General features: G+C 51.9%; 1 protein-coding gene across 1 annotated transcript in view; it reads left to right on the top strand.

Annotated features, from left to right (window-relative positions):
- ctnna1 (catenin (cadherin-associated protein), alpha 1) overlaps positions 1–17120 on the top strand; it is a 114543-nt gene that overhangs the window by 73257 nt on the left and 24166 nt on the right. The window contains exons 12-16 of the mRNA XM_084449051.1: positions 18–218; positions 1757–1908; positions 7180–7290; positions 10151–10332; positions 14471–14576. Coding sequence (XP_084305177.1) covers positions 18–218; positions 1757–1908; positions 7180–7290; positions 10151–10332; positions 14471–14576 — 752 coding nt within the window. The remainder of the gene's footprint in view (positions 1–17; positions 219–1756; positions 1909–7179; positions 7291–10150; positions 10333–14470; positions 14577–17120) is intronic.

Genomic DNA, 17120 nt, shown 5'->3' with positions numbered 1-17120 from the left:
TCCCCCCCCACGTCCAGAGAACCACATCCTGGAGGATGTGAACAAGTGTGTGATCGCCCTGCAGGAGAAGGACGTGGACGGGCTGGACCGCACCGCCGGCGCCATCCGGGGACGCGCGGCCAGGGTCGTGCACGTGGTCACCTCGGAGATGGACAACTACGAGCCGGGCGTCTACACTGAGAAAGTCCTGGAGGCCACCAAGCTCCTCACCAACACAGGTACGCCTCAACACCTTGGAACCACAGCTACAGGTAGAAACTCCTCACCACAACAATACATGTCCTGCAGTAAGATCCACACTCAGGACATCTCTCTTTGTTGGAGATCCTTTTCTGAGTGTCCTCATGTGAGCGTCTCAAGCATGCGAGTTAAAGGGAGGGACATGTTTGTGACTGCAAATGTTTCCCACAAACTACTTTAGAGCCTAATTTCCCTAAAGCCTATATTTCCACCGTACGGTTCCTCCCACTGCTGTTTTCTCACTCCTTCATCTCTCCACCCCTCGCTCCGCCAGCGAGGCCCAGCTGAATGCGAGCCGTGGATGAGAGAGGGGGGTATTCATGTACCCAGCAGAGGAACCGTTACGTCATACGTGGCCGCAGGGACAGCTTTGTGAAACGCTCTCTGGGAGAGAGAGAGAGAGAGAGCTGCTGCTGTGTATCATGCACCTGTTTTTCCCCTCTCAGATTGGCTGCTGGGGCCGGTGTCTCTCCCCCCTCCATCTTCTCTGCTCGCCGCGCGGCCCTCAGCGTTAACACCTTAATGATACATGGAGGAATAAGCCCTAAGTTGGCCGACAACGGCACAAAACATATTCGCACCATAAAAGCTTCTTGTAATCACAGCACTGCCCCTCATTAAGTATTCAGCGCCCAATCTGTTTCGTTTGTCAGCTGTAAGGCGAACAGCCTTCGTTTAGGTTTAGTGGTTGTGTTTTTTTTTTACGGGAGCAAAATTAGGGCCTTTTTGCCTGAAAGGGCTCATTGATATAAATTGCGGTTGTGCTGCCTCATGGGGATGTGTGCTTGTGGCTTCTGTGGAAGAGCCGTCACCCTGGGGGGAAAGTACTGTAGCAAATGTGTATTTGGGATGGGATCTGGAGCGAATGCAACACGGCTTCAGTAAGCTCTCTGCACACTGCTGTTGCTCCTGGTACCTCCTCGGTGTGTTCACAGAGGGATGTGCGTGCGTGCGTGTGTGTGTTTGCATGTTGGTGTTAGTGTTTGAGTGCGCCAGAATGTGTCATGTGGTAGGCCATGTGATGAAACATGCAAGGATGAGAGAAAATGGACTCTGCCTCTCACTCGCCCGTGCGACACTAACACTCCGCTGTCTCCCGTCTGCTGTTGTCACTGCCTATTTCAGTCCCCTGCCCTCCTACGCTGCAGTTGAGGTCTGTTTATCTCGTCTCCTTGAGAAGGAAACAGGGATTTGTGTGTCCTATATAGCCGCCAGCGGTAGTCGGTTGCCTAGTTGCCGGGTCGCGGTGCAATATTGTCGAATAACAGAGGCTCCTCTGCAATGATGTTTGACAGTCTTCACCGCAACCGGTGGCTGATTCTGCTTGGCCTTTGTAACCGATGTGGGATCATTTTTCTTTCAATCTCCCTCTCTATCTCCCCATTTCCTTTCCTCCATCTCTCTCCCTCCATCCTCTCCCCATCTCTCCCTCCATCCTCACCCCCTCCCTCTCTATCTCCCCATCTCTTCCTCCATCTCTCCCTCCCTACCTCTCTCTCCTTCCATCCCTCTCCAGTCATGCCTCGGTTCACAGAGCAGGTGGAGGCTGCGGTCGAGGCCCTGAGCGCCAACCCCACCCTGCCCGTGGACGAGAACGAGTTCATCGACGCGTCCCGCCTCGTCTACGATGGCGTGCGGGACATCCGCAAGGCTGTCCTCATGATCAGGGTGAGTCCGCTCCACACAGAACTATTTATTGTCCACTTGACTGTCTAACTCGCAGAACTTCCCCCCCCCACAACGTACCTCTGTAAATCAGCCAATCAAGCCTGTGTTGGAAGCATGTGATTTGGCCACAGCGGGAGTGTAAGACCGGCGTGTTTGAAACTTAAATCTCAGCGCTGTCTCCCCCTGTCTTGAATCAAATCTGGGAAGAGAGAGAGAGAGAGAGAGAGAGAAAGAAAGAGAAAGCCCCCGTCTGCCCCCCTCTCCCTCCCCTGCCTCTCCTAGGCGCTGGACTGTGGCCAAGCTGTCAGGAGGAAATAATGCTTCACTCTCATGCATGTACTTGCTATGCATGGCAAGGTTTACCTTTAGGAAGACGTACCTTTTGATCACATTAAACAATGTCTCCTTGAGGTCCACACATACTGTAACCCATGTTTAGAGGATAAGACGTATTGGCTAGCTTCAGCCATCACATTTGTTAGGTCTAATGCAACAAATTGCTTTGACAGATTCTAGGCCTATCCGAAAAAAACGCACGTTGAATTATGCTAAGTATTGTGTGTATGCAACGTACACTTAGTAAGTCAGTAGCCTATACATATGCACCATATGCTTTTATTACTGTGTGTGTGTGTGTGTGTGTGTGTGTGTGTGTGTGTTGCTGGGCTGGCTGGCGATCCATCCATCCATGTGTGTTGCCCCAGAAGCCAGTGATGAACGTGTCTCAGGCAAGCGCCGACCTAATTGAGCAGATTTCCTATATGGTGCAGCAGTATCCCTGGTTATCTGTGGGCTAATGGTCTCTGCCTGAGCAAGCCTAGTACTGGAACAGATGGTAGCTCACTAGCATTGAAGCGTTGGCTAATTGACTGACAATGAGCAGACAACATGCGCATCCTTGTCTGAAGAGGAACAGATAGCTCTTAAATGCACAAAGACAAAAGGCAACTGGGTTCGCTGAAGTAAATCTAAATCTAATTGCTAAAGGAAATCTAATTTCCACCGTGTCAAGATATAACCTAAGTAGGTTATTAGATTAAACCACTTTTCAAGTCTACTGGTCCTCCGACACAGTGCCTAGTGCATTGTGCCTCCATATCATATCTGAGGCCATCGCATTGTCAGCGTTGACAGTACGTTGTGCATAGAGAATGACTCTTCCAAATCATGCTGAGTCTCTCACACTTTAATGTTAATAACACTTGCTCTTGAGTTACACAAACACCAAATGAAAGGGCAACCATTATGCACTATTTGCATTATAATAAGTAATTGATTTAAGATGGGGTTTTTAATTGGCATTCTTTAGTTGGAGTGAGAGTGGGAGCACTATATTCAATTTCCCCTCTGCCCCACTCCGCTCTTGTTATCCAGATTGATTAAGCCGTTAACACAGGGGCCCGCGGGGCCGGCCAGGCCCTGCTTGTACCTGGTGCGGTGTGTGCGTGTGTGCGTGCACTTGTCTGTGTGTGTCCGCGTTAAGTTTGCCCTGAATTGATGAGAAAGCCCAGCTGCTTATGAATCCATCTCTGGTCTGATGACCCATCGACTGAGAGCAGGAGATCAATGCTGAATCTCTGTTAGCATAATCAAACACACACACACACACACACACACACACACACACACACACACTCCCCTGGTGGTTGTAGAGAGACTTCCAGATCAGAGCTGAGGAGTAACCACCTGGTGTTTCAGATGGATTATAGAGGAGGAAAGAGGCGGTGCACCTCAGTCATCCACGACTCATCACTCACTGTTGTCAAGACGTTCAGTTCAGAACAACTGCAAACCCCCACGGGTCCATATGCACACTGTACACAGGTAGAAAGACCTCCGGCTCCTGGATGGCCAGCATGTTTGTGTAGTAAAGGTGGGTGTAGTAAAGGGCAACAGAAACTTTGGCTGATCTACTTTGCCCATCTGAAAGCCCAGGCTGCTCTCTCCACTGTCCCTCCCTGGCACTGTTTCCATGTCATGTCAACCAACATGACATGGAACCAACGTGCCCTGCTAAGTCCACCTCCGATGCATACGCATACACATACTGTACTCCGGGGGCAAGAACATTGCTTTCAGCTTGTTTTGCATTCAGAGCAGGAACAGCAAGAAATGGACAGGGCCCGAGGTCGCACATGCAGGTTTTTATTTATTTATTTTTCTAGTGTGCGCGCACATGAAAGCCGACAAATCACAGCAGCAAACGGCAGCTCCAGAGGGCATGACTCTATACACACACATCACACACACACACACACACACACACACACACATATTCCTCACACACACACTCAGAGCAGGCCACACACACGGTTACCCTTCATTTGGAGCAGACAAGTGTGGGGTTGGGGCTACTTAAGATGGACAGCGTCTTTAACCTTTGTAAGTGGAGCGCCGGCAGCCTTGTGGGCCGTGTCCCGAGATGTGTGACAGGCGGGACGGGCCTCCCTCCCACCCCGCTGGGACGCCACTGGCCCAGACGCCTACCAGGCATCCTTCTTGACTGGCTGCTCAAAGTCACGGAGCAGCTACCCACAGCCTGGAGAGACCGCCAAGCAGCTGGCCACAGTCTGGAGAGACTATGCGTGCGGCAGCTCTGCCTCAACTCCGACTGTACTCTGCAGCCTCTCGCTAGATTCGCAAGCCTAGTATTACGAAGATAGAATGTCACATAGGAGGTTTGTTTCAGTGTCAGTAGACTGATTCTAACTGCTGGGAAAGTCATTCTAATGTTATTAAGAAGCGTAGGGAGATTGTAGCCTGCAGTGTTATTGGTTGACTCACTATTCTGACCATGACTTTAATGGAGGGGTACTTCTAAGATAAGACTCGGGGCCTGGATTCTGACAGCCAGGAAGGGCCTATCCTCCGGAGAGTCCCACAGGATTCCCAGGATACTGGCCCCCTCTCATCCGTGACCCTCCCCCTGTCGCCATCATCCGTGGCAGGGGGGGGTTATCAGGGGCTCAGCAGCAGACGTCCCCGTGCCGCCCCACAACCTCTCCGCATCCAGAGAGATGCCGACGAGCCACTATTGTACTCCGCCTCACACTCCCGACGGCGAACAAGCAACTCTGTATTCCACGGAGAAGCACGGGGGTCAGGCCGACACCTTCGGCTATTTTTAGATGCGATGCTTCCAAATCCATCAACGATGGTCGGGCTAGAGACAGCTGGATAAGCAGAAGTAGAGGCACGGGCCTGATAATGCGCCTTTATCTCCCAGTCCACATCTCCCGTTCTCTCCCACATCACAACCGAATGCATTTTCCTGTCAGTCAGCTGTGTATTTCCCTTCAAGCATGCCCTGCTAACTCCACCTCCGGTGCATACTGTACTCCGGAGGCAAGAAATTGCTTGCGGCTTGTTTTGCATTCAGAGCAGGAGCAGCTGGAAATGGACAGGGCTCGAGGTCGCATATGTGCTGTTTTTTTTGAGTGCGCGTGACTTCAAATTTCACACGGCCGCAGTTGTGCGAGTGCATGACGCGTAGTCCCGCCTGCAGCGCCACCACCAGCGCGTGGCGCCCACTGGCCATGAACGCGCTAGACTCACCAGACTGACAAAGCGCAGGCCGGTAGAGCGCGCATCTAGCACCCCTACGAATACAGTCACGAACACGATTAGGCTACAACGGAACACCTGCTGTCCTGTATCCATTGAGCCAATAGGTGTTACAAAGAAGAAGCGGCCCGTGAGAGAGAGGAGAATCAGACGAGGAGATGAGGGGCTCGAGGAGGTTGAGGGAGAGAGAGGAGAATCAGACGAGGAGATGAGGGGCTCGAGGAGGTTGAGGGAGAAACAACTAGAGATCCTGGCAACTCAACAACGAGAAGAATTATAAAAACGACCACTTTCAACCACAGTGGCGAACAACAGTACCCATGGTTGAGTATGAGTGGAATGCTATGCTCTGCTGTCGGTAAAGCCCGAACCAATACTCTGTAAATATTTCGCTACGCACGGTAAAGTAAAGCCTCGCCACTCCGGTGCGACAAGATTGTGCCGGTGCACCCTACTGGAAAAGTTGGTCGCACCAGTACTACTGCTGGAAAAGTTAAGTGTCGAGCCCCGGTGGATGAAGACGACGAGATGCTCATAGACTTTCACAAGAAGCCCTGCTCATTCCTCTGATACCAGCGACAGATGGGCCTCTGATTGAAACGTTTTACTCCCAATATGCTTCATACTAGCTCGCAGCTCCATTTTCCCTCTCAAAATGCACAGGCAGCACATTACACTTGATTTACAAATTCATTTAGAGTTTACAGTTTCCCATACCGGGCTGGGGTGGTGGTGGGGGGGGGGGGGGGGGGGGGGGACATTCATCTGACGCTGTCATAGCTGGCAGCGCCGAGGCATTTGTCATAGATCATAAGCAGCTTGGTTATTTAACGGTGCTCAAACGGCGCTCTCACACTAACACAGTTTTTTTGTATGTTTGATTCCTCCCTCCTCCCCTTCCACCTCCCCCTGTTTTTTCTCCCCGTTTTCCCTCCTCCCTCTTCCTCCCTCATCCTTCCGCCCATCCTCCCTCTCTTCCTCCCTCTCCTCCTTCCACCCATCCTCCCTCCTCCTTCCACCCATCCTCCCTCTCTTCCTCCCTCTCCTCCTTCCACCCATCCTCCCTCCTCCTTCCACCCATCCTCCCTCTCTTCCTCCCTCTCCTCCTTCCACCCATCCTCCCTCTCTTCCTCCCTCCTCCTTCCACCCATCCTCCTCTCTTCCTCCCTCCTCCTTCCACCCATCCTCCCTCTCTTCCTCCCTCTCCTCCTTCCACCCATCCTCCCTCCTCCTTCCACCCATCCTCCCTCTCTTCCTCCCTCTCCTCCTTCCACCCATCCTCCCTCTCTTCCTCCCTCCTCCTTCCACCCATCCTCCTCTCTTCCTCCCTCCTTCCACCCATCCTCCCTCTCTTCCTCCCTCTCCTCCTTCCACCCATCCTCCCTCCTCCTTCCACCCATCCTCCCTCTCTTCCTCCCTCTCCTCCTTCCACCCATCCTCCCTCTCTTCCTCCCTCTCCTTCTTCCACCAATCCTCCCTCCTCCTTCCACCCATCCTCCCTCTCTTCCTCCCTCCTCCTTCCACCCATCCTCCCTCTCTTCCTCCCTCCTCCTTCCACCCATCCTCCCTCTCTTCCTCCCTCTCCTCCTTCCACCCCTCCTGCCTCTCTTCCTCTCTTCCTCCCTATCTTCCTCCCTCTCCCCCTCCCTCTCTTCTTCCCTCTCCTCCTCCCTCTCCTCCTCCTGTCCCTCCTCTCCTCTCCTGCAGACCCCAGAGGAGCTGGATGACTCTGACTTCGAGACGGAGGACTTTGATGTCCGCAGCAGGACCAGCGTGCAGACGGAGGATGACCAGCTTATCGCCGGGCAGAGTGCCAGGGTGAGCAGCCCCCCCCCCGCCCGGCCACTCCTCCCTGGGCCTCCCCAGACAGACACACAGATACCGCCTGCTCGCCTTGTCAGCCAAGATCCCGCTGCTCTGGCTCCACTTAACAAGCCCTTGTCTAGGGGGGAGATGAATTTAAAAATGGTGTGAATGTCTGGAAAAGGTGCACTCCAAATGCTGGGATTTAAATCTGGGATTTCTATTGTATGACATACAGGGGATTAGAGAACTTGAATAGTGCTCAGATTACTACTTGGTAGTATTAAGCTGGTTAACATTTTCTTATAAGCATGCTTTTAAGCCTGCCTTGGAGTGTGAATGTTATTAATTCAACTCCAGTAAATTAATTGTGTTATTCTGGCATATGGGGACACTGATCTGTTGCCTCCTAATATAGCCTAATCCTCCACCATGGGCAGTGGTGCTGTGAAGCAGGATAAATCATGCATTGGTTGGGTTTGAAATGGTACCTTTTAAGAATACTGAAAGTGCAGGGAAATATGAGTAGTACACCATTAAATAACTCTGCCACTGCACATTAGGAGTCAGCGGTGGCTCCTGTCAACAGAACACTTAATGTTGGCCCCAACCCCCCAGCTACACAGCCTTGCCTTTCTCTACCTGCACCCGCCGTCTCTCTCTCTCTCTCTCTCTTTCTCATGCTCTGCATCACTCTCTCTCTCTCTCAAACTGCATCTTTCTGTCTCACTAACCTTTTCTCCCTCTGTTGCCGTGGTAATACACGTAGCCTATGCTACGAGCTACCTGTTCTTCTCCAGGGTATGTGGACGAGTCTGATCGCTCTGGGGTCCATAGGCAGAGCCTCCTAATCGTATACTGCTCTGAGCAGCACAACTCCTGCTCCTCTTTAAGAGATTTCACCTCTAATGGCCGCCATCTCCCCGGGGTTTTTATCCCATTGTCTTGAGTGCTTGGGTTTTACAGGGGGCAAGCTAATGAAACGGCTCCAGTTAACTTTAAAGCCCCCCCTGCTCCTGGTTGCCATATAGCTACGCTGAGTTCTGTCCTTATAGGAGGAAAAATCACTCAATCCTGGCCTAAAGAATGAAGCCAGATTTTAATCGTATTTTAAGCCTGTAGTGGATCAACCTCGATGTGAGTTTCAATAGAATCGCCCCCTCTCCATCCTCTAACTCTATGAACAGCTTTATTTACTCCCGACTCTGTCCCAGAGTCTGTATTTACCCGTTATGGCATGTAGGCTCTTGCTTCCGCGCTGGCGTTCCCACCCAGCGCAACGTGCTTTCCACAAGCCCTTTAACCTCATTCACTCTGAGCCCCAAAGCCTGTTAGGAGGCTGCCCTTTATCCAGCCAGCTGCCGCCAGGATGAATACGCCAGCGTGATAAACAGGTTAGCACAGGATATTAAGTCTCGTTAAATAAATACCCCTTATATTGATCTCTCATAATGGCCCAAGGCGGCGAGGGGGAAACAAATGTGGCGTTTTTTTTCCACCGCACGTTTTAAGCGACCTCATCCCCGCGCCGGTACCAGAGGGCAATGTGCTGTAATGTGTTGCTCAGCACTATAGACGAGGTTGTGAACTCGGCCATCGCAGTAGGAGATGAAACCCCTAATGAATTCACAGCCTCCACTTAAGGAGGGCCAGTCAGAGAGCGGCGTGCTCCACAGGGGTGGCCGGCTGATAACAGTCATCATTGGCGAGGAATGGCGCCGGGCCACTCCCCCAACCATGAGCCATCTCCTCTCCCCGACCGTGAGCCATCTCCTCTCCCCGACCGTGAGCCATCTCCTCTCCCCGACCGTGAGCCATCTCCTCTCCCCGACCGTGAGCCATCTCCTCTCCCCGACCGTGAGCCATCTCCTCTCCCCGACCGTGAGCCATCTCCTCTCCCCGACCGTGAGCCAGCTCCTCTCCCCGACCGTGAGCCAGCTCCTCTCCCCGACCAGCGGGACGAAGATGCCGCACCTAGGGAGGTTATTGGTTAATCGGCCAACTGAAATGTAAACGCTTAGCTGTACTTATCACTTTTATTGGTTGATTGGTTTTAATGGTTTTGTGTAAATTACTACTGTTGGTTTTGTGTGGTTTGGAGTCGCATCTTTCATATTTTAGCATATTGATTTTTCTTAATAGAGGTTTATTGAGGTTAGGGTTGGGTTAATCCAAAATGGACTGAAGTGTGCATCATAGCCGCTCCCACCTCAGAGTCTTAAATAATCAGAATGTAGTGAACTAGCTGAACATGGTACCGCACCACTGTATTCTACTGCACTGCTGTCATCTGTCATGTGCACACACACACACACACACACACACACACACACACACTCCTCCATAGGCTATCATGGCATAGTTGGCTCAGAGCAGAGAGGGCTGAAGATGACAGCAGAACAGCGCCCAGCAGCTCCTTCATGCTTAATCTATCACAATATCACTTGTATGACGTCACTTCTCCCCCTGCCTCCCTCCCCCCGCCTCGTCATCATCACCCACCCTCCTCCTCTTCTTCAACCCCACCTCCTCTCCTCCTCTCCTCCTCCTCCTCCTCTTCTTCACCTCCTCCTCTTCACCTCCTCCTCTTCATCTCCTCCTCCTCTCCTCCTCCTCCTCTTCTTCATCTCCTCCTCCTCTTCACCTCCTCCTCACCCCCACCTCCTCTTTATCTCCTCCTCTCCTCCTCCTCCTCCTCTTCATCTCCTCCTTTTCACCTCCTCCTCTTCACCTCCTCCTCCTTCTCCTCTTCACCCTCTCCTCCTCCTCTTCACGCCCACCTCCGCCTCCTCTTCTTCATCTCCTCCTCTTCTTCACCCCTTCCTCCTCCTCTTCCTCACCCCTCCTCTTCTTCACCCCTCATCCTCCTCGACAGGCCATCATGGCCCAGCTTCCGCAGGAGCAGAAGGCTAAGATCGCCGAGCAGGTGGCCAGCTTCCAGGAGGAGAAGAGCAAGCTGGACGCCGAGGTGTCCAAGTGGGACGACAGTGGCAACGACATCATCGTGCTGGCCAAGCAGATGTGCATGATCATGATGGAGATGACTGACTTCACCAGGTGAGAGCTCTCTCACACACACACACACACACACGGCAGCTTGATTCACACTGTGTGGGAAAAGGGTGTGTGTGTGTGGGCGTGCCTGCAGTGCACGTGTGTGTGTTCATTTGTCCCAGTAGTAATGAATGAGTCCCTGATAAATGTCAACCTTTGCAAGTGACCAAATTAGTCTTTGGGTTGCTAATTTTAGTCAGCAGTGAGCTCATACAGCAACATGCACACAAGTAGATTATTTCACTCCACTGATCAGCATTGGAGTAAAAACGGTAAAGAGTCCTCTAAACAGTAATGTATCTGGAGCGCTGCCTGTGTCAGACACAGCTGGGCTAATAAGCCCACTTTTGTTTCCCAACGTTTGCCCACATCTGCAATATCTCAGGCAGCCAGTTTATCACCGGCGTTCACGCGTCAATGCTCTTCATCCTCCCCCAGCAGTACTCAAGGTGGGATCTGTTTAGGTGATGCTTTTCCTGTTTCTGCAGATACATAAGTGGGATGACATTCACCCGCCCCTTCCTCGTGTGTGTGTGTGTGTGTGTGTTCGTGTGTGTGTGTGATAGAAAGTGAGAGAGACAATTTTATATAAGCAAGCTCTCTGAATAGACCTGCCACAAGGATGACCGGATTCACCCCCTCCCCCCAATAGAATGTCAATTTATACAAGATCTCTCTCTCGCTCTCTCTGTCTCTCTCTCTCTCTGTGTCCCTTGCCTCTCTCTCTCTCTGCCTCTCTCTCTCTCTCTCTGTCTCTCTCTCTCTCTCTGTCCCTTGCCTCTCTCTGTCTCTCTCTCTCTCTGTGTCCCTTGCCTCTCTCCGTAGCAGCGCTCCCCTCCAGTGTCCGGCATGTGTAAGAGGCTGTTAGAGAGAATGGCAGGAGTCATTAACAGAAGGAAAGGTCATCCCCCAGTTCCTCGCTGGCTGTCAAACGACACCCAATACTCCCCTGTTTCACTCTGACAGAATCCCGGCGCACTGGCACGTCACCCGAGAATCCTAGCCATCTGCTCTGTGTGTGTTTGTGTGTGTGTGCGTGTGTGTGTGTGCGTGCGCGCGCGTGCGCACGCACGCCTATTTTCTTGTGTTATGACATCTTGTGGTCAGAGGTCTGACTCAACGCTGGTAATGGCAGTGAAAGGCTTCCTCTCCATCTTTTTCAAAATGAGCCCGCTCTCACTCAGGCTGTTTGGGTGTTATGGCCGCTGAGGCAGCCAGTGATCCAGCTTTGAGCGTCCTGCTCGTTTCAGATTGGATCCATGTTCCCCTGAAGGATCAAGAGAAAATAATTGCAGAGCACCTTTCCCTAGACCTATTGTGCTGCATGTTAATGCCATGCAAATTAATCTGACTGCAATCTCAAATCCTGCGCCGTAAAATAGACATGCATGTATTTTCATTAAAATGCCGTGTATATATATTTTAAGGGTCTTCTTGAAGCTGGAGATGACATTTTACTTACTATAAAGGCTCTGGTTCTCTCTTTCCAGACTTTTAGAGTGTAAAGTAGGCTCAAGGGATTCAAACACTTTATCTTTTATATGGACAAAAAACCAATAGCGTTATGGATATTGTAACACTGCATTTAAGCAATGAATTTTGTCAAAATGTATCTGAACTCATGAATACACAATTTCTTTCCAGAGCAATGGGGGGTTTTAAATTGCGTGTGTGTGTGCTTTCATTTGTGTGTGTGTGTGCGTGCACACGGTGTGTGTGTGTGTGGGTGAGAGAGTGTGTGTGTGTGTGTGTGTGTGTGCTTTCATGCGTTGTGTGTGCGCGTGCACACCGGGTGTGTGTGTGAGTGAGAGAGCGTGCGTGCGCGTGTGTGCTTTCATGTGTTGTGTGTGTGCGCGTGAGAAAGTGCGCGTGTGGGAGCGAGCGCGTGCGTATGTGTTTGTGATGGCTGTGACACCATCACCTGCAGTAGCACCCAGAAGGTTGCAGGCCAGCTAATTCACCCCCACGCCCAGATTATCGCCCCCTCAACCTTGAGTGGGCACACAGCTCTCCCAAGGATAATGGATCCCTGAGAGATTGATCTGGGCCTTTTTTCCCCTGAAATGTTCTCTGCGGACACCCCTGCCGCCACCCACTCCGAGCATGTCCGTCTCGTCTGTGGCGCTCATGAATAAGTCATGTGTGGCCAGGGTGCCTGTGACCCTCGGGAGCCACCTGCCTGTGTGTGTGGCGCTCACGCCCGCTCCGCCGTGCCTCCTCGCCATCTGGAGTTCGCTGGTCGTCAGCAGACCTGCCGGTCCCGACCCCCAGCCCCTAGGATCTAGTCTCCATCCCCTAGATCCAGTCCTAGTCCCCAGCCCCTCAGTGTCCTCCCTGGTTCCCAGACCCTGGTCCCCCAGTACTAGCCCCTAGTCACAAGCCCTTAGCCCCTATTCCCCAACCCCTAGTCTCCAGTCCTAGTCCCCAGTCCCTAGACCCCAGTCCCTAGTCCTCAGTCTCCACTCCTATCCCAATCCCTTTGTCCCAGCCCACAGTCCCCAGCTCCCAGTCCTAGTCCCCAGCCTCCAGTTGTAGTCCCCAGGCCACAGTCCTAGTCCCCAGCCCTTAGTTCTAATCAAATCACATCAAGCTTTATCTGTATAGCACTGTATTTCATACACAGAGGCTCCTGCCCCCAGCCTTGCTATGCTAATCTAATGTAATGACCAGCCAGGTGCCCCCCTCCTCCTGTACCCAGAACAGACCAGTCACCTTGACTCCCAGCACAGGAGCCACCTCAGCTGCAGGTGAATATGGAGAGCAGAGTGAGAGGACAGAAGGGCTGAGAGAGAGCCTGTCACAGCCAGAGGGCTGTTCACTCTTGGCTCAGAGCATTGGCTCGGCTGTTATCTGGCCATGAAAATAAGAACACGTGCGATATTTATTTTAGCATGGTGTTTGCAAGAGGGCTTCCACCAGGACCCCCGCCTCGCTCCGCACCACTCTCCAAAGCAGCCGAGAGAGAGGGAGAGAGAGAGAGATGGAGAACGAGAGAGATTGGAGGGGAGGGCAGGACAGGACAGTGGAAGGGGGAGAGAGGGAGAACACAAACTTCCATCTGTTGTGGGTTGGACAGTTGGGTTTTAAGCCTGAAGAGAGCAGCTTTGAATCCAGGTTGTGCCACTTGCCAACTGTGTCTCGGAGTCCCTTGTGGGGACACGGAAATGGCAAATGGCTGGTGAGCCTAGAGCGGGGGGTGGGGAGGCACTGGGACTGGCAGGGTAGATGTTGGTTGGACTGGGGAGGGGTGTGGTGGCAGGGGTAGGGAGCAGGTGGGGGGGGGGGGGGGTGTACCACAGCGGGCCAGAGCAATTGACTGAACCAGACTTGACACCGGCTTCCATCATCCCTTGCCCGCCCCCCCCCTCCCAAAACCCCCTCTCTGTCTCTCTCCAACCCGGAAGCTGGCCAGACGGTAACGGAATGGGTTGGTATCCGTTGTAGTGTCGGACCATCTGGACTGGCCTAGTCATCAAGCATGAAGCCCTAACTCCCTCCTGTCCCAGGCTTTTAATAAAGCCTGTTGGGTGGACAGTATTCGAGGAGTGAGGGGCTGTGCATCAGTGGCTCTTAGGGAGGGAGACAGCATGGCTAGGGCCGCCGCTCTGTTGGGATGGCCTCCAAATTGAAGGCCATGGCCCTGAGTGGAAGTGAATTATCAAACCTCTGGGTGGCTGGGTGTGCGTGCGTGCCTGTGACCCCGTTTATGGAGATTTTGTGTGGGTATACGTGCATGAGTGAGAGAGTTCAGTGTGTGTGAGAGAGCCTGTGTATGTAGACAGTGTGTGCGTGTGAGCCTCGGTATGTTGCGTGCGTGTGAGAGAGCACCCATGTATGTTCACGGTGTGTCTGTGCACATGTTTGTTTTTCTATCAGTCAATCAAAGCTTTATTTGTATAGCGCAGCTCTTTCTATGCGAGTGTGTGTGTGCGTGTGCGTATGCGCGTGTGTGTGTGTGTATATATATACACACCTGTCTGCTCTGATCCAAGCCATGGTCAGATCACACACCACTGACCATCCATGTCAGACATCTCTTAAAAACATCCAGCCTCTGCCGGGCTGAGATTCAGCGTGTTGAATATTGAATGAGGGAGGAGTGTACGATGAGCGCTGAGTGATGTTGCCCGTGTCTTCCCAGGGGGAAAGGGCCGCTGAAGAACACGTCTGATGTCATCAGCGCCGCCAAGAAAATCGCCGAGGCCGGATCAAGAATGGATAAACTCGGCCGTACCATCGCAGACCAAGTAAGTCCCTCCCCCCTGCCCACCCTCGTCCCCCCCATCTCACCTCTCATCCCTCCATCCCCTCTCCTAGACATATGCTCCTTGATGGTGGAAAACAAACCCATTTAATAATCCATGGCCTCATATTTCACTTAAAAGACTCCAATTCTTCTGTATGGCTCCCAAGGGACACAGTATATGTTCACCTCCAACTTATTCATGCCCAACCTTCCACTTCAAATAAAGGATCCCTTTCCACTCCTGGTACTGCCTCGCCCTTTCACTTTCACATCGCTTTTGAGATTCTGTCTTGGATTCACCTGAGCGATTTCTTTTATCAAACTCTCTCTCTTTCTCTCTCTCACACACACACATGCACAATGTATTATAGTTCTCAGTCCACTAATTCAGCTTTTTGTTGTTGATGCAATGTCACATTATTGGTCGTAGCCGTCAAGAATTCACGTTGCGTGATACTGTACAATTTAGTTTGCTTTCTTATTCCTTCTCTTACACCGTGTCCTAACTGCTTGCGACGCGAGCAACAGAACGCAACATCGTATGCTTGCTGTTCTAACTGAAACCGTCAAAGTTCCTGTTCTGTTACGTCATTTGTCTATATTCCCAACTGAAGACAGTTAAAGAACGCCTGTCAACGCGAGCGACAGGAGGGAAATGGGAACAGGGCGAGCGTCAAAAGGGCAGTTAAAACGTCTCGCCACTTCGCGCTGCATCGCTCGCGTCCAGTTAGGACATAACAATAGAAAACAAAGCAACGGAACGTATTTTGTCGCTGACGCTCGCTCTTGTCGCGTGTAGTTAGGACACGGTCCAAGTCATACAGTAGGCGGATTAACAACATGAATCATGGTGTTTTCTGTAACACACGTCCTGCTAATTGCATCACTGATGTGCCGAGTTAATTTGAAGTATTCATCCATAGCAACCAAACAGACTCGTACCCTCCTCCCGTCAGGCACACTTGTTCTGCCTTTCTTTATTTCCTTTTCTCATGTTTCTCTAAGCTTTAATTAGGGAATGCCAAGTAAAGTAGCTTTCTCCTGTTTGCTACCCCTGACCATAGCGTTAATGAGCCGCAGGCTTGCTGGAGACATCTGCAGAGAGTCTTCAGAGGGGCTGATAATCTGCCTTAATGAGCAGTTGGCCTCCAACAGACCACCTTTTTGATATTTAATTTCAACGGCCCTTAGATCTTCCTTGTACCACAGCTGTGTCTACCAGGTAAAAAGCCTTACCTACACTGCTTGCATCGGAATAGCAAAGAAGCTGCCCTAAAAAAAAAAAAGAATTTTCATGCATTTTGCCTTACCATGGCTTTTGAAGTTGATTGTTCATTTTAATGAATACAGTGGTATCCCCCTAAGAAAACATACAAGATTGTGTGTGTTTGTGGGGGTGGTTGCGTGCGTTCGTGTGTCAGTATGCACACATAAAGCCCATGTATGCAGGCATGCATGCCTTGGGGTGCATGTGTGTACACTGCGCATGGTTTTTATTTCTGTCAATCTCATGTGCATGTGTGTGAGTATATGTGTACACTATTAAGGGATTTGGGGGGCTTGAAGCACTCAAAGTATAAATAAGTGAAGTGCTTTGGCTGATGGAGGAGTGGGGGTTTGGCCCGTCAGCTGTCCCCCTTAGCCTGCGCTGTCCTAGACCTGAACCCTGCCAGGTTGAGTGTGAGAGAGAGGAGGAGTGTGTTGAGTGAGAGAGAGGAGGAGTGTGTTGAGTGAGAGAGAGGAGGAGTGTGTTGAGTGTGAGAGAGGAGGAGTGGGTTGAGTGTGAGAGAGGAGTGGGTTGAGTGAGAGAGAGGAGGAGTGGGTTGAGTGTGAGAGAGGAGTGGGTTGAGTGTGAGAGAGGAGTGGGTTGAGTGTGAGAGAGAGGAGGAGTGGGTTGAGTGAGAGAAAGGAGGAGTGGGTTGAGTGTGAGAGAGAGGAGAGGGTTGAGTGTGAGAGAGGAGGACTGGGGGTTGAGTGTGAGAGAGAGGAGAGGGTTGAGTGTGAGAGAGGAGGAGGAGGTTGAGTGTGAGAGAGGAGGAGGAGGAGGTTGAGTGTGACGGAGAGAAGGAGGGGGTTGTGCGTGAGAGAGGGAAGCAGAGAGGAGGTGTTGAGTGAGAGGAGAGAGGAGGGGTGAGAAGGAAGGAGAGAGGAGGGGGTTGAGTTTGAGAGAGAGGGAAGGAGTGTGATTGAGTGTGAGAGGAGGAGTGGGGGTTGAGTGTGAGAGGAGGAGTGGTGTTTAGTGTGAGAGAGGAGGAGTGGGGTTGAGTGTGAGAGAGGAGTGGGGTTGAGTGAGAGAGGAGGAGTGGGGTTGAGTGTGAGTGAAGAGAGGAGGAGTGGGGGTTGAGTGTGAGAGGAGTGGTTGAGTGAGAGAGAGAGGAGGAGTGGTTGAGTGAGAGAGAGGAGGAGTGGGGGTTGAGTGAGAGGGAGGAGGAGTGGGGGTTGAGTGAGAGAGAGGAGGAGTGGGGGTTGAGAGAGAGAGAGGAGGAGTGGGGGTTGAGTGAGAGAGGAGGAGTGGTTGAGTGAGAGAGGAGGAGTGGTTGAGTGA

Source organism: Borostomias antarcticus (genome assembly GCF_949987555.1).
Source record: "Borostomias antarcticus genome assembly, chromosome: 14".
NCBI classification, from domain to species: Eukaryota; Metazoa; Chordata; class Actinopteri; order Stomiiformes; family Stomiidae; genus Borostomias; species Borostomias antarcticus.
Note: the sequence above shows the minus strand (reverse complement) of the source record. Positions and strands in the feature narration are given on the sequence as shown.